At 39.5% G+C, this 24,696-nt stretch overlaps 2 protein-coding genes across 2 annotated transcripts; both read right to left on the reverse strand.

Moving 5' to 3' along the window:
• Positions 1-1,966: 1,966 nt before the first annotated feature.
• LOC142523868 (uncharacterized) lies at positions 1,967-7,177 on the reverse strand. The gene is made up of 8 exons (XM_075627599.1): positions 7,021-7,177; positions 6,431-6,485; positions 6,138-6,296; positions 3,781-4,279; positions 3,173-3,516; positions 2,488-2,683; positions 2,166-2,337; positions 1,967-2,091 (listed from the first exon to the last, which is right to left on the reverse strand). The coding sequence occupies exons 1-8, from the start codon at positions 7,175-7,177 to the stop codon at positions 1,967-1,969; spliced, it is 1,707 nt and encodes a 568-aa protein (XP_075483714.1).
• A 16,645-nt stretch (positions 7,178-23,822) lies between these two features.
• LOC142523869 (uncharacterized) lies at positions 23,823-24,316 on the reverse strand. Its single transcript, XM_075627600.1, has 2 exons — positions 23,993-24,316; positions 23,823-23,879 (listed from the first exon to the last, which is right to left on the reverse strand). The coding sequence occupies exons 1-2, from the start codon at positions 24,314-24,316 to the stop codon at positions 23,823-23,825; spliced, it is 381 nt and encodes a 126-aa protein (XP_075483715.1).
• Positions 24,317-24,696: the final 380 nt, after the last annotated feature.

The following is a 24,696-nucleotide window of genomic DNA, read 5'->3' on the forward strand; positions in this document are numbered from 1 at the left end:
GGGGAAACAGTAAACTCCTCTGATCAAGGCTCAATTTCCTCATGTTCTTGCGATGGTACTCTAGATTCATCCCCGTGCTGATGATAGTTATATTGGAATTGGAATGGGCGAATAAACAGTGGTAGCAGTGGTATGGTCGCTGGGTCAGCACCTACTTGGATGAGCATGGTGCGCATCAGAGACTCCACGTAGGCAAGTTAACATTGACGTGGTCTTGATGTACCATGAAATCGAGAGACTCATCCACCTTATTATTTTGAGACCAGCTCCAGGGTTGTGGCTGCAGTCATTGCAGTGCAGGTGTGCTCGATCCACTTTCATCCCCCTCACGAGTGGTGATATCAAATTACTGCTTTGTAGTCTTCTTTTGTAAATCTTCTACACAAATGGCTTTCATCGGTTGTAGCCATTCCTCATCATCTCGGAAGACAACTCCCGCTCTCGCACACAACTCATATAATAGTGGGAAAGATAAGCCAATGTGACTGTTGTGAATACTCACCTGAACTTGAGAATTGATGAGTTTTCCCACATTTATGTCATAACCCTCGGCTACAACAAAAACCACCACCGCCTTCTCTTTTTGTACCTCGCTCTTATGTGAGACTTGCATCATCTGCCTTGAAAAAAATTGATACCATAGAGCATTTTTGGCCTTCAAATATTTTTCATCGAAGCAACTCGGTGGCCCCCTAATGGTTTCTAGATCGCTCCTGGATGACACAGTGTCTCGAGAATCTTATTATAATCGGGAGCAACTACCAATGCCTCAAATTGGGAATCATCTACCTCAGTTGTTTCTAAAAATTTATTAATAGCAACAAAGTCAAATGATATGAGTTTACCCCAAATGAAAGCTTTGCCATCCAACCTTTCTGTCGAATTCGCGTAAATTTCTCTCATAGCAGATACCACAACTGCATTGGGTTGCTTTCCAAAATTCATCCATCTCCTCCGAAGCAAACCCACAACAGGTCCCAGATGTCTGTCCTCTAAATGATTACGAAAAGCCCTCTCGGATATCAGATTCGATGGATCTTAGCATGATCATACCGTATTTTTGCGGCCTCATTCACAGAACGACTACTATCAAATGATGATGACGAGGAAGAACCGGGAGTACCTTTCAATTTTTTCGGAGACATGGTGAATGCTGATGCAGATGGTGACCGGATATGAAATGGTGGTGCCGGAGAGGGAGGACTCCTTAATCCTTTTAAGAAATTCACGAGAATTGACCAGAGATGGCTGAGAACGGGCGGAGATGGAGCACCAGTGTCCTGAAAATGGTTTACTGGCCTGAGTATTGTGTACTTCATAGTAGAATCCGAGCCAAACCTAACAATTAGCGAGGGTAACGTCAATTGCAGCCAAGATTGGAGTGATTTCAGTTGCAAAATAGGAGGGAGGAAAAACTAGCAGCGAATTTGGGGAAGGGTTTCACACAGAAAAGGAATGGTCAGAGGAAAAGTTTTATTTAAAGGCAATCGCCCTCGAGCGGTAAGATTTTACTGCCCGAGCGCCAACTGTTCTGTCAAAATTTGTTTGTGAATTGTTGTTGGCACTAAAGCGATAAAGCTATGCCGCTTGATCGCGAACACGAAAATTATTATTTTTTTTTAAGAAAACAACCTTAAAAAAACAGAAAACTCAAATAAATAAAAAATAAGATTAGGAAGGGAAATAAATTAGTTCTCAATTTATAGTCTAGAGCTAGACTGTATGCCCTCTCAGTTTTGATTTTCTTGGAATCGAGTGACTGCAATTTGTGGCTCCACTGCACCTCCCAATTAGTGTTTCAATCTTTGGGCATTGACTGTGAAATGTTCATTCTTTCCATATTTCAAAGTTATGGCTCTCGAGGGGAACACCTTGGTAATCATATATGGTCCAGTCCACCTTGATTTGGGCTTTCCAAGAAACAACCTCAGTCTTGAATTGTATAAGAGCACCACTCCACCTTCCTTCATTCTCTTGCAACAATGCGCCTGTCATGGGCTTCTTTTGTCTTTTTCTTGTATGACAATGCTAGATCATAAGCTCGATTTCGAAACTCCTCTAGCTGATCCAATTGCAGCAACCTTCGTCCACCTGTAGCAGCAAAATTGAAATTATGTGTTAATACGCTCGGGGCTCTAACTCCACAGGTAAATGACAAGCTTTACCAAAAAACAGCCTGTAAGGTGTAATGCCTATAGGTGTCTTAAAATCAGTTCTATATGCCCAAAGCGCGTCATCTAACCTCAAAGAACAGTCTTTTCGACTTATCCTCACGACCTTTTCCAAAAAACTCTCGATCTCACTATTTGACACCTCAACTTGACCTCTTGTTTGGGGCTGATAGGGAGTACAGATCTTATGAGTGACATCATATTTGCCAAAAAAAATTTCAAAAAGTTCATTGCAAAAATGGGTGCCACCATCACTAATGATTTCTCGTGGTGTTCCAAATCTATTAAAAATATTTTTCTGCAAAAAATTCAGTACCACTTGATTAGTGGCATATGATTCTGCCTCCACCCATTTGGAGACATAGTCAAACGCAACCAAAATGTATTTTTTTGTGAAAGATGTTGGAAACGGTCCCATGAAATATATCCCCCAAACATAAAAAACCTCGAACTCAATAATATTATTCAAAGGAATCTCATGGCGATTAGAAATGTTACCTGTGCGCTGGCATCTATCACAAACAAAGACAAACGAACATGCATCTTTGAAAAGAATTGGCCAATAAAAACCACATTCAAGTACGTTGGATGTTGTTCTTGTTGGTCCAAGATGACCACCTACCTCGCGGTCATGACAGTGACTAAGAATCTTCCCCATCTCTTCCTCCGCCACACATCTCCTTATCATGGCATCTGCACAAATTTTGAACAAGAATGGTTCCTCCCAAAAATAATATTTCACGTCCGAAAAGAATTTCTTTCTCTGTTGAAATGTTCGATTTGGGAGGTGTGAGCCTGTAAAAACGAAATTATCGAAATATTCATATCATGGAAAATTTTTCATCACCAACAACTATTCATCAAGAAACGAATCATTTATCTCATCATTTACACATTCTTTGCTAACTTGCTCAATCCTAGAAAGATGGTCAACTACCACATTCTCTACACCTTTTTTATCTTTTATTTAAAGGTCAAACTCTTGAAGAATTAAAATCCACATAAGCAATCGTGGTTTGGCCTCTTTCTTAGCAATCAAGTACTTAAGTGCAGAGTGATCAGTAAAAACAATAAATTTTGACAAAACAAGGTATGAACGGAACATATCAAGAGCAAATACCACTGCAAGTAATTCTTTTTCAGTTGTTGCATAATTCAGTTGTGCTTCAACTAAAGTCTTATTTGCATAGTATATTGTGCGAAATACCTTTTTCTTCCTTTGGCGTAGAACAACACCAACAACAGTATCACTAGCATCACACATTACCTCAAAGGGCAGATCCCAATCAGGTGCCACCAACACAGGAGTTGCCACCAAGCTCTCCTTTAAGTTCTCATATACCAGCTGACAATCATAATTGAAATCAAACGGCGCATTTTTACAAGTAGAGATGACAGGGGCTTCGCAATTTTAGAAAAAATTTTATAAAACGCCGGTAAAAACTGACACGCCCTAGAAAACTTTTAACTCCCTTTATTGAGGCTGGTGGTGGTAGATTCTCGATGACTTCCACTTTTTCCTTATCCACCTTAATCCCTTGTTCAGAAATCTTGTATCCTAGAACAATCCCTTCTTGTACCATGAAATGACACATCCCCAATTCAGCACCAGGTTTGTCTCCTCACACCTCATCAACACCAAATTAAGATTCTGCAAACACTCATCAAACGTTTCACCAAAAATAGAAAAGTCATCCACAAATATTTCAAGAAAATTTTCACTCATATCATGGAATATAGCAGTCATGCATCGTTGAAAAATGGCAGGGGAATTAAAAATACCATAGGGAATACGTATGAAAGAAAAGGTGCCATAAGGATAAGTGAAAGTGATTTTCTCTTTGTCCTCAGGTGCAATTGTGATCCGATTGTACCCCGAATACCCATCTAGGAAACAATAAAATTTGTGACCTGCAAATCTTTCTAACATCTGATCAATAAAGGGAAGGGGAAAGTGGTCTTTACATGTGGCATCATTCAACTTTCTATAATCCATGCACACTCTCCACCTCGTAACAGTCCTAGTGGGAATAAGTTCATTTTTCTCATTAGTGATCACAGTAATACCAACTTTATTAGGTACACATTGAACAGGACTTACCCATGTACTATCAGAAATAGGATAGATAATACCCGCATCAAGAAGTTTGATAGTCTCGGCCTTCACTACCTCTTGCATATTTGGGTGAGTCTTCTCTGAGGTTTCATGAGGGGAAAATACTTCTCTTCCATCAAGATTTTGTGCATGTAGATTAATGGATTTATTCTGAAGGGCCGTTTGGTGAGCATTATTTCAGATGCTTCAAACAAAATATTCTCCAATGAGCTACAATAGCTCGTGTTCTAAGAATATTAACACCGATGAATTAAATCGAGTTTGGTTAAAAACCAAGCGGAAGAAACTCGAAGTAATCCTTCGTGAAGAAAACTGTTATATTAGAAAATATTTTAACTTATGTAAACTGAATAACCGAAAAAGGGTAGATTAGTTTTTGCATTCATCAGTTCAGTTATGGTGACAACTGAACTGATGGATACTCTAACTGATCCAAACAGTTTGAAAACGATAGTTAATCAGTTAAATACACAATATATGTTTATGGATGTTCAGAGACTTCAACTGCTCCTATGTCACCCCTTCTACAGCCTCGAGTAGGATCCACTAGAAGATTTTGATTTATACAACTCTTTGTACAAACCCACTCAGCCAGGACTTACACTACTGCCTAAACTGAACTTCTAGCTACGACTGAAGGCAGCACCTTCCAGCCAACACTTCTTTAACGTCTATGTGTCAAAGACTACATACACAAGTTTAACGTCTTTGTGCAAGACTGTATTTGAGTGGTTGAGAGAATTTGTGTGTAAGAACTGAACAAGGATGTTCTCAACACTGAGGTAAAATGGCTTCTAAACTAAGCAGATAACACGTTAAAGTGTCCCTCTGGGCTGAGTGCTTCTGAAAGCTGATGTGCAATGTGCGTGCCCTTTCTTTTCTCTCTTGAAGAAGCTCTGTGTGTAGAATCTCGTTCTTTTTCTTCAGCTTCTCCTTGTGGTGTATATTTCTGTATATATGTTTGAGTATTCACTGATCTTCTCTTTATATAGGCGGGAAGACTGAACGTACAGTGAGACTCATTTATTGTACCGTTGCATCTTGAACTCGTTTCTTGGACTTTGTGTTTCGACTTTTCGACTGCCCTTCTGAAACGTTTTTGTCTTTAATGCTCTGATGCAACGTCCATTATTGTCCTTGGGCTGGACAATGGCTTTGTACCTACACGTACAGCTGGACTCCACTAAAAGAATTGGTCTTCATCCATAACTGAAAGATTCTGACTGATGCTTTGAACTGGTCAGTTGAACTGATTTTTAGTTGGGCTGGTGAAATCATTTGACTCGTCAGTTGAACTGATTTCACTCTTGTTCAGTTGGACTGATCAACTGGGTTTCTTCATCAGTTGAACACTCCTTCGGCTGGCCAGGCTTCTGAGGTTCTCCTGCTCAACCATCTGTCAACTGGACAATCATCTGGACTGCTCAATTGACGTAACAGTTAGACTGATTCAGTTTGTGCGATCAGTTGGGTCTTTAGTTTGCGATGTAAACAGTTCGTGAGTGATCCTAGATGCTGCAGACTAAGGTAGATTATTAGTAACACAATTAACAAGTTTTTTTATCATATCAAGATTGCGAACTTGAAAAGTTCCAACATATTCCCTTGATGTCTGCCACTTTTCAGGCAAACACACTCTTGTGCTCTTTAAGGACCTTCAGCAGTTTGTCCTTCGTTGCATCTGTCAAAACAGTAGAAATAATGACAGGTAATTTGTTATTCTCACCTAAGTATACGTTCTTTAGGTGTAGAGGTAGTGGTTTGAGCTCAAGTGTTGGTGGTTCCTCAATGCTTGACTTCTAAGGGGTCAAGTCTCTTCGATCTTCCAAATCCTGTAGTCTCATCCTTACTGGCTTCTTCCATTGATGGTTGGCATTAAAGTATGCCACTGTTTCAGATTTTTTTCATCTAGTTCATCCTCCTTTAATTCAGTAGTGAGGGTGGCCTCCAATGGATCCTTCATAACATCTTGCACAAAATTACACACAAGTGAATCCAAAGAATCAACTCTAAAACAATCAGCAGTGCACAATGTATGCTTAAGAGCATTAAAATCATCAAAAGTGATTTCTTCCTCTCCACTGTTAGTCTCAACTTCCCTTCTTGCACATCAATCAGGGCCTTTCCAGTTGTAAGGAACGACCTCCCTAAAATCAAAGGCATCTTCGTATCCTCCTCCATGTCAAGTACCACAAAATCTGTAGGGAATATAAACTTTTCCACTTTCACCAGTACATCCTTTGTGACTCCTCATTGATACTTGACAGATCTGTCTGCTAGCTGCAAAGACATTCTTATTGGCTTAGGCTCTCCCAATCCAAGTTTCTCAAATACAGACAAAGGCATAAGGTTAATACTCGTACCAAGATCACATAAAGTTTTATGAAAAACATCATCACCAATCATGCAAGGAATAGAAAAACTCTCTGGATCCTTGAGTTTTGGCGGGATCTTGTTTTGTACCACTGCAGAGCAGTTTTCAGTTAAATTGACAGTCATACGATCTTCCAACTTCCTCTTATTTGCTAAGATGTACTTTCAGAAACTTAGAATAACTAGGCATTTGCATTAAGGCATCAACAAAAGGAATATTAATGTGCAATTTCATAAAAACTTTAAGGAACTTACCGAATTGTGCATCAATTTTATTTTTTTTCATTGTTGCAAGAAAAGGTGGAGGAATAATAATTCTAGATTGTGTAGTGGATGTAGGTGTAGAGTTAGACGACTTACCTGTGGACGTGTCAATTGCTTCCTCTCTTTGCTCCATTTTTTCCTTACCCTCTTGTTCAAGTAGTTTTCCATTCCTCAATGCTACAGCCTTCACTTGCTCTTTCGGATTAGTTTCAGTGTTGTTTGGCAAGGTGCCTGGCTCTCTACTAGCGATCATCTTAGCCAACTGCCCTATCTGATTCTCCCTCTTTTATCGATGCATCCTGGTTCTGTAGTCTAGTTTCAATGGATGAGATAAATTTAGACATCATATGCTCCAAATTAGACTTTTCCTCTCTAGTCTCAGTGATCGAGCAAAATTTGCACTGTGAAATCCTCGGTAAAAAGTCATAAAAGTCAAGCTCGATATAATCGCAAGTCCATGATATCAAGTAAAAATATAGTGTACACGAGTACAAGTACGAGTATAGTTCCTCTAGAGACTGTATTTCATAATGATTATTTCGACTATTAAACCTTAGAAACGATGATTTGAGTGATTCCTAACTACTAGAATGATTAAATAAACAATTAACTAAGTGATTCAAGGATTAGATGATTAAATGAAGAAACTAAGATGATTAATTAATAACTCAATGAAAAAAGAATTTGTTAAGAATCTTGGTTCACCTACCCCTCGTTAATTTAATTAATTCGATTTGATAAAGATCCACTCTTTTGACATGATTTACTAACCAATTGAACACTCTTTCTCGTGATATGCCAAACTAATTCAACTCAGTGAAGTAATTAAATCTCTTTACTTATTTATCAAAGATAAATTGCATGTCGCTTCATGAAATCCCACAGCTTTCGATCTATTGGACTATGACTATCAACATGTATCTGATTTCATAAATCCACAGACTATACTACTTGCTCCTCACAAGCTATTCTCTCGAACTCACTCGTAATATGAAATTATTATTAAAGTTAACTATGCTTCAATAATGCAATGAAAAACAATAATATAATAAAAAATAAATCAAAAGTCGAGAGTTAAATTAACTAAAACCAGGGTTTTTGTAACGTCTCGAAAATTTGATGGTCCACGTAAACCACATACATGCAAGATTATCAAATTTCTTATGTATTTTAATTATATTGTTTTAATTGTTTCTAGGAAATATGGTAGGCATGTTTACATGTTTAAAAGATGATTTTCTACTAGAATGAATAAAAATATGTTTTAAAGGTTATTCGAGACGCGATCGAGGAACGCAGACTGGGGACCACATAAGGGGAAATATTTTTATTAAATAAATATTTTTAATTGGTTAAGCTGTGGTGTATTTTAAATGTAAATTTCAAAAATGAGGTGTTTTGAATTGCTTTTATACGCCGAGTCGTATTTTTAAACGGTATTCGATTTTTGAGAAAAATAGGGACTTTTTGAGAAATCGGCTATTATTTTCACAAACTTTTCTAAATAAAATATTTTAAATATTATTTAATAAGCTTAATGGGCCTAGGCTTACACCATAAGTTTTAATCAAAATAAAAAGCCAAAAACCCTCACTCAATCCCACAAAACACACGCCTCATCCCCCTAAATTTTACAAGGAATCTTCCTCCATCAGCCTACCCACACACCACACGTATTTCGTGAAGGAAAGCCATTAAATTGAAGGAAATATCAGCAAGGTTGCATGTCACGCCCCGAGTCCGAAGCGTCGGTGACATCCGGCATTGTTTAACAATTACTTGAAAACAATTAAGCCACATATCAAAATGCCAAAAACCAGTCTTTTTGATAAATTAAACACTGTCTTTACATTGACAATAGAATTAGAAATACATCAGAGTTTCAAATAGCGGAAACGAAAGGAAAGCAAAATCTTGAGTTCTGATCTTGATCTCCGGTTCACCAACCCCAGAAAGCATCTTGCTCTTTCTCATTCAGTTGCTCCTCATTTTTATCTGATATTTGTAAGGGGTGAGTGTTTTGGGAAACACTCAGCAAGTGGGGGTCGATCGATTCCAAAGATACATATAGAACTTAGTTTTCTTAAAACGTTCTTTTAACAGACTTTCAAAACTTAATATTCTTAGCTTATCAGGACAGAGACAAATCGAATAAATGACATAATTCATCAGATGATTCAGAACAATTCAGAAACAGATCAATTCAGAACAGAACATATCAGGACAGACAGAACACTGTTACTCATCTCATTTCCATGGTAAAATTGTCCCCAATATGTTAGTGCTCTAAGGGGCGAGACCAGAACATGGTTTTATACCCACCAATGGTGGCCAGACAGAACATGGTTTTATACCCACCAATGGGGGCCAGACAGAATTACAATTCTCGTCCCATATCAAATTGAGTCGTAACAGTGTACATAGAATTCAAAAACAACAGACAGATTTATCAGATTTCTCAGTGCTCAACATTTCAGATTTTTAGATAGACACAGCGGAATCAAAGATATTCGAAGAGCGAACGAAGCATATAATCGATCGAAATTTTAAAAGGTAGACTGACATTTTCGAAATTTAGGACAAACATACATGCATGTCATATTACTGATATCAAAGTTTAAAATACAACAAAATATGTAACAAAAGCCCACTTACTTGAATTTTTATACAAATCTCTTCTTTGAAATTTCGGCAGCACTTCGGCGCAACTTCACAAATACTGTCTTCGATCGGGGAACACTTCGGTACGGGGTTATTGTACTGGACTGCACGAACTTTCCTTCATTTCCCTTGCTTGACTTGGCCGAAACTTGTAGGGTGAGGGGAAAGGGGAAAACCGAATTTCTTGCTTGCTTTTGGGGTGCCTTTCTCTCAACCTAGATGAGTTGTATTTATAGGCACAAAAACCCTTCCACCTAGCCACCCCTTGGCCGAATTCTTGGTCACCAAGAAAGGCTTGAATGTAATCATAATATTGGTCCAAAATTTCATGCATAAATCTCCAAAATCCCATGCATTCTTCAAGTTCTAGATTAGTCATGAATGTGGCTCAAAATCTCAAGCACTCCTTAATTGTCACCTTGATTTTCTAAAAGGTCATTTCCTGCATCATCAATATGTCCTAGCCCTTAGCTCCTCCCGCAGCTCCTTCATGGGTTAACGTAAAGGATAATTCTTGCACATTTAATTTGTCCAAACTCTTGGCTCAACTTATAGCTCCCTTTTTGATTTTGTTAGGACAAACTTGGTTGAGCTGCTTTGAGCTGACAGATCGTGTCTTTGAGCTGGGGTTTTACTCCTCTCGTGACAACTCTTCGATGATGCGGTTATTTGCAGCTCGGCCTCCTATTGAGCTAATCCCCGAGCTTTGAAGTTGTTTCCTCGAGTTAAATTTAATGATAATCTAAGTTAATAGTCAAATTATTTAGTTGGAACAAACATTTTTGAGCTTAGTTTGAGTAAAATTTCAAGTTTGTATTACTTACTTGATTTGCTTCGGATCGTAAAATCTCGGGTTCTCACATCCCTCCCTCCTTATTAAAAGTTTCGTCCTTGAAACTTGCATTAACTTGTTCTTTCGAATAGATGAGGGTATTGTGATCGCATTTTCTCCTCGAGTTCCCATATTGCCTCCCTTTCGGTATGATTTGACCACTGTACTTTGACATAAGGTATTGTCCGATTTCTCAGCACTTGGTCTTTTGAGTCCACTATTCGGGTGGGGACTTCTTTGTATTTGAGTTCTTCATTGAGGTTTCCCTCAATCATCAGTGGTGCAACCTTGAGTACATGACTCGGGTCTGGGACATACTTCCTCAGCTGTGAGATGTGGAAAACATTATGTATCCTGGACATATCAGGCGGTAAAGCTAGACGGTAGGCTAAGGTTCCTACCTTCTCCAGTATTTCGAACGGTCCCACATATCTCGGATTCAACTTTCCGGATTTACTGAACCGAACTACTCCTTTCATGGGAGAGACCTTAACGTAAGCTTTCTCACCAATTTCCAATTGTAAGGGTCTTCTCTTCAAATCGGCCCAGCTCTTCTGCCTATCTTGGGCTGCCTTGAGTCTCTCCTTGATTATGACTACTTTATCAACGGTTAACTGAATAAGTTCTGGCCCGGTAACAGCTTTTTCTCCGACCTCATCCCAATATAGAGGCAACCTACACTTCCTTCCATACAATGCCTCATACGGAGCCATCTCGATGCTACTGTGATAGCTATTGTTATAGGCAAATTCGATCAAGGGTAACTGTTCACTCCAATTTCCAGAAAAATCCAGTGCACATGCCCTCACCATATCTTCGAGGGTTTGAATTGTCCTTTCGGTTTGGCCATCAGTCTGGGGATGATAAGCCGTGCTGAGAGTAACATTGGTTCCCATAGCCTTTTGGAAACTTTTCCAAAATCTTGATACAAATCTTGGATCTCTGTCAGACAGAATACTCGCTGGAACTCCATGTAGCCTCACTATGTTGTCCACAAACAAAGTGGCTAATTTATCCAAATTATAATTCATTCGTACTGGCATGAAATGGACAGACTTGGTCAATCTGTCAATGATCACCCAGATCCCATCGTGACCCTGTCTTGATCGTGGTAGTCTACTACAAAATCCATGGAGATGTTATCCCACTTCCACTCTGGTATCTCCAATGGCTGTAAAAGTCCTCCAGGCCTTTGATGTTCCGCCTTGACTTGTTGGCAGACTAAACACTTAGCAACAAAGACAGATACATATTTCTCCATACCGTTCCACCAGTAATTATTTTTCAAATCCCAGTACATCTTGGTGCTTCCTAGATGTACTGAAAATATCGATTTATGTGCCTCGGCCATCACTTCTTCCCGAATTCCATCGAAGTTTGGCACATACAATCGTCCTTTCATCCAGAGTATCCCATTTTTGTCAATTTGAAATTCTGGAACTTTTCCTTCTTGGATTTGTTCCTTAATTTTAAGTATGGAGGTGTCTTGACTCTGCTTCAATTTGATGGTCTCTCGGAGATTTGGTTGCACTGATAGGGAATTTAAGTTCACCTTCCCAGGGTTCCTTCGACTCAACGCATCTGCCACCTTATTTGCCTTACCCGGATGGTAATTAATTGACAGGTCATAGTCCTTGAGAAGTTCCATCCATCTTCTTTGCCTCATGTTCAATTCTTTTTGAGTGAAAATATACTTGAGGCTCTGGTGATCAGTAAAAACTTCGCATTTTACTCCATAAAGGTAGTGCCTCCAGATTTTAAGCGCGAATACCACTGCGGCTAATTCCAAATCATGAATGGGGTAATTCTGCTCATATGGTTTTAGTTGCCGTGAGGCATAACCAATTACCTGACCCTCTTGCATAAGCACACACGCTAATCCTCCCTTTGAAGCGTCACTGTATACAGTGAAATTCTTACCCTCCTCGGGAAGAACTAGTACTGGTGTGGATGCGAGTTTTGTCTTCAGGGTTTCAAAGCTTCTTTCACATTCTTCATTCCAAATGAATTTAGAATCTTTCTGAGTAAGTTTGGTGAGTGGAATGGCTATCGAAGAAAATCCTTCCACAAATTTCCTATAGTAGCCTGCTAAACCCAGAAAACTCCTGACTTCACTCACTGCCTTTGGTTGTGTCCAATCCTTGATTGCCTCTACCTTCTTAGGGTCTACCGACACTCCTAATTCAGAAATTATATGTCCTAAGAACGCCATACTTTTTAACCAAAATTCACATTTCTTGAATTTGGCGTATAGTTCCTTTTCTCGAAGTGTCCGCAAAGTGAGACGCAGATGCTCTTTGTGTTCTTCTTTACTTCGTGAGTACACAAGGATATCATCTACAAAGACAACCACAAAGTTGTCGAGATATGGTTTGAATACCCGATTCATCAGGTCCATGAATGCTGCAGGAGCATTTGTTAGGCCAAAAGGCATTACCGTGAATTAGTAATGTCCATATCTTGTCCTAAAAGCAGTTTTAGGGATGTTTTCCACTTTGACCTTCAACTGATGGTAACCAGATCTCAGATCTAGTTATGAGAAGACCTTGGCTCCCTTTAACTGATCGAAAAGATCATCTATTCTTGGGAGTGGGTACTTATTCTTTATGGTGATCTTGTTCAACTCCCGGTAGTCATTACATAGCCTCATGCTTCCATCTTTTTTCTTTACAAAAAGCACTGGGGCTCCCCATGGGGATGCACTGGAGCAAATCTGCTTCTTGTCTAGTAATTCCTGCAGTTGCTCCTTTAGCTCCTTTAATTCAGCTGGAGCCATTCGGTATGGTGCCTTTGATATTGGTGCAGCACCAGGGACCAAATTGATTTCAAATTCTACTTCCCTATCTGGTATATCTTCCGATAGTTCCTCGGGAAAAACTTCTGGAAATTCTTGAACAATTGGAATATCCTCCAACTTTGGGACTTCTTCTTCTTTGATTTCATTGATCATTGCCAAGTAAATTTCTTCTCCTCCCTTTATAGCTTTCCAGGCTTGTGAAGCCGATAGTAGAGATTTTCTTTCTTTGGATTTTCCGTGATATACGACTTCCCCTTTTGTCGCAGTTTGAAGTCTAATATCTCTCTTTTGACAGTCTACTATATCATGGTTTTTGGCTAACCAGTCCATTCCAAGGATGATGTCAAACTCAACCATATTGAGTTGAATTAATTCCATTTCAAAAGTTTGATTGCTGATACAAATTTTACAGTTTCGATACACTTTGTGTGTTTCAATTGTTTTGCTGGCAGGTGTTGCTACTCTTAACGGTTCACTAAGAATATCATGCTCAAGTTTAAGCTTTTTAGCAAATCTTCTAGACACAAATGAATGTGTGGCACCACAATCAAACAAAGCATATGCAGGAATTTTATTGAGTAAGATGGTACCTGCCACCACTTGATTGGTGTTATCAGCTTTCTCTTGGGTTATTGCATAAACCCGAGTATTAGCCTTGTTTTCATGTTGCTTGATGGGCCCCGTCCCTTTGTCCTTGTTGTCAGGACAATCTTTAATTCTATGACCCACCTTTCCACACTTAAAACAAGCGCCTGTCTTCCGATGACATTCTCCAACATGTTTCTGTCGACATGTATCACACCACTTTCCTTCGGTGTTACCAGCACTGCCAGAATTTCTTTTGAAAGACCCACCTGAATAATTTGGTTTCTTAAACTTGGGACCATTCTGAGTAGATTGACTGCTCATCGGTCTTTTGTTCTTGTTTTCTTCCTCGCGTCGCTTGATATCAGTTTCTGCGCTCATTGCAGCGCCCATCAAATCCGCAAAGCTGTTTGGCTTGAATACTGCCAATGCCGACTGAATTCGACTGTTGAGTCCCTTCTTGAATCGATGCATTTTTAACGTTTCATCTGACATGTTCGTTGGGACATAGGTTCCCAGATCGTTGAACCGTGAAGTGTATTCAATCATTGACATGTCCGGAGCCTGTTTGAAGTTTTCGAATTCACCCAACTTCTGTAGTCGAAATTCAGCGGGATAATATTTATTTAAAAATTCTCTCTTAAAAATCTGCCATGTGATCTCTTCCACTTCTGCCAAAGATGGCGACACAGTTTCCCACCATTTCCTAGCTCGGTCTTCCAAAAACGGTGTTACAACCTCCACTCTCAGTTATTCAGGTATCTCCAGTAAATGTAGTTGTGTTTCGATGTTCTTGAGCCAGTTGTGGCTGACTTCTGGGTCTGGGTTCCCATCAAAAGTTGAAACTCGATTCCTTCTGAGAGATTCGTAATGTTACTTAATCCCATGCAGTTGCGGTTCAGGTGGTGGTTGGATGGCGTTAGCCAATGGGTTGACAAATCCTTGTAACGTTGCAGCTACGATAGTAGTTATTGCCATCATATCCTCTTGACTGAGATTCACTCTGGGTGGTGGTGGATTTTCGTTTTGGTTGGCACCACGGGGGTTACGGTTGTTTCGGGGTGGTCTACCTGCCCTTTCCTATAAACATGTATTTTATTAATTTTTTTGCCACAATATTTAATCAAAGAAATAATTTCATTAAATTTTCATACAGCCAAATATTTTTCAAATGATTAATCAAATATTCCTAGATACAATCGAAGCCTATTCTAGAACTCTCTCTCCCTACTCGTCTATTACTTCTCCGTCCCCTACTGCTTCATTAATTTCTTCCTCCACAGGGTTCTCTTCCAGTTGTTCTATGAGTTCTTCCATATTGACCATCTCATTTTGTAGGTGTTCAATGTAATTCTGCAGTTGTGTGTTGTGGTAATCGAGATTGTTTACTTGATCCTGTAGTTCTTGTATTGTTGATTGGCTTATTTTTCATCGATTTCTTGCTCTTCAATCCGCTCCTGAAGACGACGTTGGGTTTTGAGAAGACTATTATCCCGAATTTCGAGCGTAAAAATCCTATCTTGCGCTTTCTTCAACTCTTGCTTGGTGATCTCGTGCTGACGCTCTGACTCTAGATGATAAACCGCGTAACGTCTAACGTCTTCGCGTAGTTTCATCTCTTCCACTCGGGCCTCACACGTTATTTCCGTCCAACTGATAGTTATCTCTCTCAAGTTTATCATTCTTTTCTTTCAGTGTTTTAATTTCTGACTCCTTTTCCTGAAGTTGTTTCTGAAGTTCATTTATAATGCTTTGAAAGTCCATGTTGGTTTCCTATCATAAGACACTCATCCATTCTTAAATATGCAATAAGATAATAGAAAGTTTCAAAATATTTTGGTACACATATTATTTTCTCAGTCACAAATTTACTACAATCCAGATTCTTTATTATAATGCTAATCTAATCGAACATCTCTCCGCTGTCGCTGTCACTGGCACTGTCGTCTCCGGCCACCTCCATCGGTGCTACCTCCTCTTCCTCCATGCTCTCTATTACCAAATGTAGGTAGTTATTCTGATCCTGAAGTCTGTCCATAACGCTGTGGAGCTTCGAAATGTACCGATCCTGCCTGGCGTTGTACTCCTCCTGGCGCTGACGGGCCTGAGCAGCACGTCCTCGCTCTATCTCCACTCTTTCCAATAAATCCTTGTTAAGTGCAACTAAGCGCGTGATGCGAACGGAATCGGTCGGTATCTGCAGCAGCTGGCTCTCCACCAATTCCAGATGATGAGTCAATCGCTGTACATCAGTCTCAAGTATGTGTCTAACCTCACTAAGCTCTTGTTTCTCCAATCTTTCCTTGGCTAGTTGCGCTTTCAAAGTTGCGATCTCCCTGTCTGATTATCAATCGTAAGCTGACGCATGCGAAGGGCAGCCTGAGCGCGAGTACGTGGAGCAGCCATTTCCTAGGATAAAAATCGAAAGTAAAGCATCAGAATTGTATAAAGGATAGAAAGGCACAAATAGTAGAAACAAAGTTGTCGTGGAAAATTTTCGATACTCAGAGTTTGTGGGATGATCGAAGGGATGGATTTTTTTGAAGTCTGTTCGGGATTTAGGAAATAGATGAAAGTTAGACTTCAAGAACGGATGAAAGTTGGACTCGAATTGGGATACACTAGGCTTTTGCCAAAATTTGACTTCGCAAAATTTTGTCTATCAAAATCCCAACGGGATTATGAACCTGGCGGCTCTGATACCACTTAAATGTCACACCCCGAGTCCGAAGTGTCGGTGACATCCGGCATTGTTTAAAAATTACTTGAAAACAATTAAGGCTCATATCAAAATGCCAAAAACCAGTCTTTTTCATAAATTAAACATTGTCTTTACATTGACAATAGAATTAGAAATACATCAGAGTTTCAAATAGCGGAAACGAAAGGAAAGCAAAATCTTGAGTTCTGATCTTGATCTCCGGTTCACCAACCCCAGAAAGAATCTTGCTCTTCCTCATTCAGTTGCTCCTCATTTTTTTCTGAAATTTGTAAGGGGTGAGTGTTATGGGAAACACTCAGCAAGTGGGGGTCGATCGATTCCAAAGATACATATAGAACTTAGTTTTCTTAAAACGTTCTTTTAACAGACTTTCAAAACTTAATATTCTTAGCTTATCAGGACAGAGACAAATCGAATAAATGACAGAATTCATCAGATGATTCAAAACAATTCAGAAACAGATCAATTCAGAACAGAACATATCAGAACAGACAGAACACTGTTACTCATCTCATTTCCATGGTCAAATTGTCCCCAATATGTTAGTCCTCTAAGGGGTGAGGCTAGAACATGGTTTTATACCCACCAATGGGGGCCAGACAGAACATGGTTTTATACCCACCAATGGGGACCAGACAGAATTACAATTCTCGTCCCATATCAAATTGAGTCGTAACAGTGTACACAGAATTCAGAAACAACAGACAGACTTATCAGATTTCTCAGAGTTCAACATTTCAGATTTTTAGACAGACACAGCGGAATCAAAGATATTCGAAGAGCGAACGAAGCATATAATCGATCGAAATTTTAAAAGATAGACTGATATTTTCGAAATTTATGATACACATACATGCATGTCATATTACTGATATGAAAGTTTAAAATACAACAAAATATGTAACAAAAGCCCACTTGCTTGAATTTTTATACAAATCTCTTCTTTGAAATTTCGGCAGCACTTTGGCGCAACTTCACAAATACTGTCTTCGATCGTGGAACACTTCAGTACGGGGTTATTGTACTGGACTGCACGAACTTTCCTTCTTTTCCCTTGCTTGACTTGGCCAAAACTTGTAGGGTGAGGGGAAAGGGGAAAACCGAATTTCTTGCTTGCTTTTGGAGTGCCTTTCTCTCAACCTAGATGAGTGGTATTTATAGGCACAAAAACCCTTCCACCTAGCCACCCCTTGGCCGAATTCTTGGCCACCAAGAAAGGCTTGAATGTAATCATAATGTTGGTCCAAAATTTCTTGCATAAATCTCCAAAATCCCATGCATTCTTCAAGTTCTAGATTAGTCATGAATGTGGCTCAAAATCTCACGCACTCCTTAATTGTCACCTTGATTTTCTAAAGGTTCATTTCCTGCATCATCAATATGTCCTAGCCCTTAGCTCCCCCCGCATCTCCTTCATTGGTTAACGTAAATGTTAATTCTTGCACATTTAATTTGTCCAAACTCATGGCTCAACTTATAGCTCCCTTTTTGGTCTTGTTAGGACACACTTGGTTGAGCTGCTTTGAGCTGACAGATTGTGTCTTTGAGCTGGGGTTTTATTCCTCTCGTGACAACTCTTCGATGGATGCGGTTATTTGCAGCTCGGCCTCCTATTGAGCTAATCCCCGAGCTTTGATGTTGTTTACTCGAGTTAAATTTAATGAAAATCTAAGTTAATAGTCAAATTATTTAGTTGGAACAAACATTTTTGAGCTTAGTTTGAGTAAAATTTCAAGTTTGTATTACTTACTTTATTTGCTTCGGATCGTAAAATCTCGGGTTCTCACATTGTATCCCTCGTCTCCCGCCGATGTTCTTCGCATTGCAAGCCGTTTTTCGTGCGTAATATAGGCAAAGACATGCCCTAAATCTCTTTTTTCTCATCTAGCAGACCATCATATTTGTTTGAATTGTGTTTGCATTGAAAAGATGATGGCCTTGCTTTATTTTCGTTTTTATGCATTAACATGTCAAAAACTCATGATTTTATGTTCCAAAACTTGATATATTATTGCATGAAGTGGCTGCCAAAAGGGAAGATTTTAAGGGTGTTTAAACGTCCCTAGATCACGGTTTTGTGGCTACACACGAACATGAACTGAGCTTGATCGAAATAGAAGCATGTTGATGCATTAGGGTCTCGGTTAAGGGAGTAACCAACGCATGGCTCGACCAGGGCTCGAGCTAGGCATGGTTGTGTGTGAGGAAGGGTAGCACAGCAGTAAGGGAAGAGCCCATGCATGATGGGACTCTTCCCAAGCACCTGAGAGAAACAGCTGGGTGCAGGTGGTTCACGGCTTGGCAGGGGGTCCAGGCTAGGTCGGTTATGGTCCAGAGAGGGTCAGGAGGGTGAGGGTGAGGGCTCGGGTGGTGGCTTGGGCGAGGAGTCTTAGTGGTGTTAGAAGTCCTAGGCGTAAGATGAAGAACTCGCGCAGCTTCTTGTTTACGTGCAGGAGGATTGCAGCAGGTTAGGGGCTGGTTCAAGGGGTCATGGCTGGTCAGTAGGGTCCATAGGTGGTCTAGGAAGAGGTTTGGTCAAGGTGGCTTGGGCATGGCTCGATGAAAACCGAGAGTTGGCTCAAGGGATCACTTAGGGTTCGATTTTTAGGTTTTAAATGGCTAAGGGTTCAAACCATGGTCCACGGGGGTCGAATCATAGTTCATGAGGGTAGATTAGGTAATAAAAGACTGCACGAACTTTCCTTCTTTTCCCTTGCTTGACTTGGCCAAAACTTGTAGGGTGAGGGGAAAGGGGAAAACCGAATTTCTTGCTTGCTTTTGGAGTGCCTTTCTCTCAACCTAGATGAGTGGTATTTATAGGCACAAAAACCCTTCCACCTAGCCACCCCTTGGCCGAATTCTTGGCCACCAAGAAAGGCTTGAATGTAATCATAATGTTGGTCCAAAATTTCTTGCATAAATCTCCAAAATCCCATGCATTCTTCAAGTTCTAGATTAGTCATGAATGTGGCTCAAAATCTCACGCACTCCTTAATTGTCACCTTGATTTTCTAAAGGTTCATTTCCTGCATCATCAATATGTCCTAGCCCTTAGCTCCCCCCGCATCTCCTTCATTGGTTAACGTAAATGTTAATTCTTGCACATTTAATTTGTCCAAACTCATGGCTCAACTTATAGCTCCCTTTTTGGTCTTGTTAGGACACACTTGGTTGAGCTGCTTTGAGCTGACAGATTGTGTCTTTGAGCTGGGGTTTTATTCCTCTCGTGACAACTCTTCGATGGATGCGGTTATTTGCAGCTCGGCCTCCTATTGAGCTAATCCCCGAGCTTTGATGTTGTTTACTCGAGTTAAATTTAATGAAAATCTAAGTTAATAGTCAAATTATTTAGTTGGAACAAACATTTTTGAGCTTAGTTTGAGTAAAATTTCAAGTTTGTATTACTTACTTTATTTGCTTCGGATCGTAAAATCTCGGGTTCTCACATTGTATCCCTCGTCTCCCGCCGATGTTCTTCCTTGCAAGTTTCTGGGTTAGGCTATAGCAATATGAAAAGTGCTACTAGAATTCCTGATGAAAACAAGAAAAACAATATTTAAAAAAGAAGTTCTAAACTAGAAATACTAGAATTGGCGAAAATGAAAAGTCGATGCTCGAAAATCTTGAATTCTTCAACTCCAATCCTTTCTCTCTTCTCCAAAATCTTGCAGCGGTTGAAAATGTCCATTTTTTTCTTCCCTATTCTCGCCCATATGCTCCTTTCCAGCAAAACTTGGTTAGCATCCATCGGATGGAAAGAAATCACGGCCGACTCCTCTGTCTCGACTCTTCAACTTGCAGCACTCGTGCCCGAGCAGTAAGATTATACAGTCTGAGCGCCGAATTTTCTGTTTTTCACCTCTTCAAAGAACACAACTCACGCCCAAGAGGTAAAATCATACCGCCCGAGCGCTAACCTCTCTATCAACATGCTTAGGAAATCAGTATACGCACTCGAATGATAAGATTCTACTACCTGAGCACCAGCCTTTCTGCCAATTTCTCTCTCTTTTCTTGTGGCTTGTATACTTGATCGAGCAAAACTGGGAATGTGAAAGCATTGGACAAAATTAATAATGTTCAAGCTCGAAATAATCGCAAGTGCACGATGTCAAGTAATAATATAGTGTACCAGAGTACGAGTATCATTCCACTAGAGACTGTATTTCGCAATTGTTATTCTCAGTTATTAAAATCTTTAGAAACGATAATTTGGATGATTGTTTACTACTATTACTAAGATTAAATAAAAACTCAAAGAAATTATCACAAATTAAATGATTAAAGAAATAAGCTATATGATTGATTAAATATTCAATGATAAATGAATTTGTTGGTGATCTCGGTTCACCTACACCTGGTCATTTAATTTATTTGTTCCACAGTGATCTACGCTTCCTACAGGATTTTCTATCCAATTGAACACGTCCTCTCGAGCTATGACAAACTAATTCTACTCAGTGAAGTAATTAAATCTCTTTAATTATTTATCAAAGGTGAATTTCATGTTGTTCTATGAAATCCCCTAGCTTTCGCCCGAACGGACTATGACTATCGGCGTGTATCTGACTTCATATTTCTATGTAAATTATAAATTCACGGACTATGCTACTCGTTTTTGGCTATTCTATCGAACTCACTCGCAATATTAAATTGTTATTGAAGTTAGCTACGCTTCAACAACGCAATAAAAATAATAGCACATGAGTAGGATCCCCTTAAATCCCAACAAATAATGAACCTTTGCTACTCGATGTCATGATTAAAATAAGCAAACATTGCTCAAACAAGAAGAAATTAAACTAGAAATACGAGTCATGACAAAAATGCGAAGAACGGTGTCTGAAAATCTTCAAATCTTCGCTCCAAGCCTTGCTCCAAGCTTTTTCTCCACTTCCCAAACTCCTTGGCTGTTGAATAATGTCCAGAAAACGTTCCTAGGGTTGTTTTTGTGCAGCCACACTTGGCAACTTCTCCCGGAAGGCAAAAAACAATCTTCCAAATATTTTCCAAAATTTAGCACCACTCGAGCGGTAAGATTATACCGCCCGAGCGCCAACTCCTCTGAAGTTTTCTTTTTGAACGGCACATCTCGCACCCGAGCGGTAAGATCCTACTGCTCGGGCGCCAATTCCTCTGCAATTCACTCCCGGAAGTCTCTCCTGGCGCTCGAGAGGTAAGATTCTGCCGCCCGAGCATCGATCTTTCTGCCAAGTCCTCTCAAATTTCTTGTGGCTTGCATATTTCTGTTCCGATTTCACTTCTCCTGTCATTTCACTTGCAAATTCATCACGTACAAGTTAGAAACGACCATATGCATATGATAATTATAAAACGAACAAAATGTATAAGAAATGCACGCACACAATGCAAACACAAACAAAATTAATGCAAAAAAACACGTAAAAATAACACCTATCAACCCCCTCATACTGACCTTTTGCTTGCCCTCAAGGAAAATAGGTCATAGATCTCAATTAAGAAAAAAAATAAGACACCAAATAAAAGTACTAAGCAATCCATTCAATAGCAAAACAACAACTGCCGACTCATGCCTTTGCGGGTTTTTGAACTACATCCCATCAGTTATATCTCAACATCCATTAACACCCCTTTCAAAGCACCACATATCATTTTTATTTGGACAGAAAATGTGTTCATGTGTGTGTTGTGGGTTCTACTAGCTTGTGCTTCAGATAGTTTTATTCGCAAATCTTGTGAGTCACCAAATCAACAATTCATTGCAAGTTTTCACTCTCTTGAGTTCTGTTTCTATTCGTGACCAACCAGTAAACACAAAGTGACATAATTTCATAGCTATACAACGATATTTAGGGAGTCAATGTCCATAAGTGCTCAAGTGGTTCAAAAAGATTGGGAGTACACTGATCATTTTCATTATGCACTTGTCAGACTTTTCATTTGGCATTCCCCAACTCCTTATATCTTGTTCTTTTCAGCCTAGGGATATGATTTCATCCCTTTTGGGCTCCTCTCACCTTACATCTTTTTTTTTGAATAAATGCATAATTTTCTCATGTGTACTCCCTAGGCTTTGAATATAAGGCATGTTCAATTATTTTGCATATGAATGAAATTTCAGGTTCTATGCACGATTGAGAAGAAGGTTATTCCAGGTTCACTAAAGTTTTCTACTCGAGTTCATGCCACTAGTCAGTCACTCCTTTCCACATACATTCATTCAATTTCTACTCACATCTTATGTTTTTCCATTTTCCCCAATAGATTTTTAAACACAAATGTCATTCACACTACTACCAAAACCCACTACATGTGCATATAAAAACTCACAGTTCATGCTACATGGGTATTCATAACGAGTGACAAGACTAAGAAACATGTAACTCATTAAGCCCAAAATTATTATCGGATACCAACCTAATTGTTTCACCATTAATTGACAACACATGCAATACACAAATGACCCCCGACTCCCTCATACTAAGTGTGTGCAATGTCCACATTGCACAAAAGACTGAAACACATAAACGAAACAAAAATGAAGAACAAAAACAAATGAAATGTAAACAACATAATGCAACAATGATGATAACAAACTACACAATGCAGCATAAAATAAAAACGAAAAAAAAGGGAAACAGTGAACTCCCCTTAGCGATGCTCGTCCTCGTCGTGCTCCAGCGGTGGTATCCCATGTGCATCCCCCTATGACAAGAAAAAACTCAGATGCAGAACAACCAACATCTAAAAAAAACTCAACTAAATAAAAGAAGAAAAATTAAAAGCGAGTAGGAAGGGAAAGAAATTAGTCCTCAATTTATAGTCGAGAGCTAGACTATAGGTTGCTCTCAGCTCTGACTGTTTTGGAATCGAGCGACTCAAATTTGTGGCTCCGCTGTGCCACCCCAATAATGTTTCACTCGTTGAGCAATGCCTGTGAACGGGTCATTTTTTCCATCTCACATATTTATTGCTCCTGAGGGGAACACATTGGTAATCATGTATGGGCCAGTCCACCTTGACTTGAGATTTCAAGGAAAGAAGCGCAACTTGAAGTTGTACAAAAGCACCCGTTTGCCTTCTTTAAATTCCCTAGGTGTAATGCGCTTGTCAAATGCTATCTTTGTACGCTCTAAGTACACGTACTTCAGGTGTGGAGGCAGTAGGTTGAGCTCACGTGTTGGTGGTTCCTCAATGCTTGACTTCTGAGGGATCAAGTCTCTTCGATCCCCCGAATTCTCCAATTTCATCCTCACTGGCTTCTTCCATAGACAGTTGGCATTAAAGTATGCCGCTCTTTCATCTTTTTCTTCATCAGGTTAATCCTCCTTCAATTTAGTGGTGAGAGTGGCTTCCAATAGATCGTTCATGGCATCCTGCACACAATGACACACAGTGAATCCAAAGAATTAACTATAAAACAATCATTAGTTTGCGGTGTTTGCTTAAGAGCGTTAAAGACATTAAAAATAATTTCCTCCTCTCCCACTCTTAATCTCAACTTTTCTTCTTTCACATCAATCATGACCTTTCTAGTTGTAAGGAACGGTCTCCCTAAAATCAAAGGCGTCTCCTTATCCTCTTCCATGTCAAGTACCACAAAATCTGTAGAAACTATAAACTTTCCCACTTTCACTAATACATCCTCTATGACCCCTCGTGGATACTTGACAGATCTGTCTGCTAATTGCAAGGACATCTTCGTTAGCTTAGACTCTCCTAGTCCAAGTTTCTTGCATACAGACAAATGCATAAGGTTAATACTTGCACCAAGATCACACAAAGATTTATGAAAAACCACATCACCAATCATTCAAGGAATAGAAAAACTCCCTGAATCCTTGAGTTCTGGTGGGATCTTGTTTTGCACCATTGTAGAGCAGTTCTCAATCAAGTTTATCGTCATGTGATCCTCCAACTTCATCTTATTAGCTAAGATGTCTTTCAGAAATTTAGCATAGCTCGGCATTTGCATCAAAGCATCAGCAAAGGGAATATTAATGTGCAATTTCTTGAATAATTCTAAGAACTTACTGAATTGCGCATCCAATTTCACTTTTTTCAATGTTGCACGGAAAGGTGGAGGGATAACAATTCTAGATTGTGCAGTGGGTGCTGGTGTAGAGTTAGAAGACTTACTTGTGAACGTGTCATCCGCTCCTTCTCTGGGCTCCCCTTTTTCCTTTCCCTCTT

The sequence above is a fragment of the Primulina tabacum genome, chromosome 14, assembly GCF_025594145.1.
Source record: "Primulina tabacum isolate GXHZ01 chromosome 14, ASM2559414v2, whole genome shotgun sequence".
Lineage (NCBI taxonomy): Eukaryota > Viridiplantae > Streptophyta > Magnoliopsida > Lamiales > Gesneriaceae > Primulina > Primulina tabacum.

What these genes read in the sequence shown, in the direction of transcription:
- LOC142523868 (XM_075627599.1), bottom strand. Translation starts at nt 7,177, where the DNA reads ATGATCGCTAGTAGAGAGCCAGGCACCTTGCCAAACAACACTGAAACT. An exon ending in ACCATCAATGGAAGAAGCCA is followed by an intron (nt 4,280 to 6,137) that starts GTAAGGATGAGA and finishes TATTTCTGATAG; the next exon opens with TACATGGGTAAGTCCTGTTC. An exon ending in CATATGCCACTAATCAAGTG is followed by an intron (nt 2,338 to 2,487) that starts GTACTGAATTTT and finishes ACTCCCTATCAG; the next exon opens with CCCCAAACAAGAGGTCAAGT.
- LOC142523869 (XM_075627600.1), bottom strand. Translation starts at nt 24,316, where the DNA reads ATGATTGGTGATGTGGTTTTTCATAAATCTTTGTGTGATCTTGGTGCA. An exon ending in AAGAAAAGTTGAGATTAAGA is followed by an intron (nt 23,880 to 23,992) that starts GTGGGAGAGGAG and finishes CATTGTGTGCAG; the next exon opens with GATGCCATGAACGATCTATT.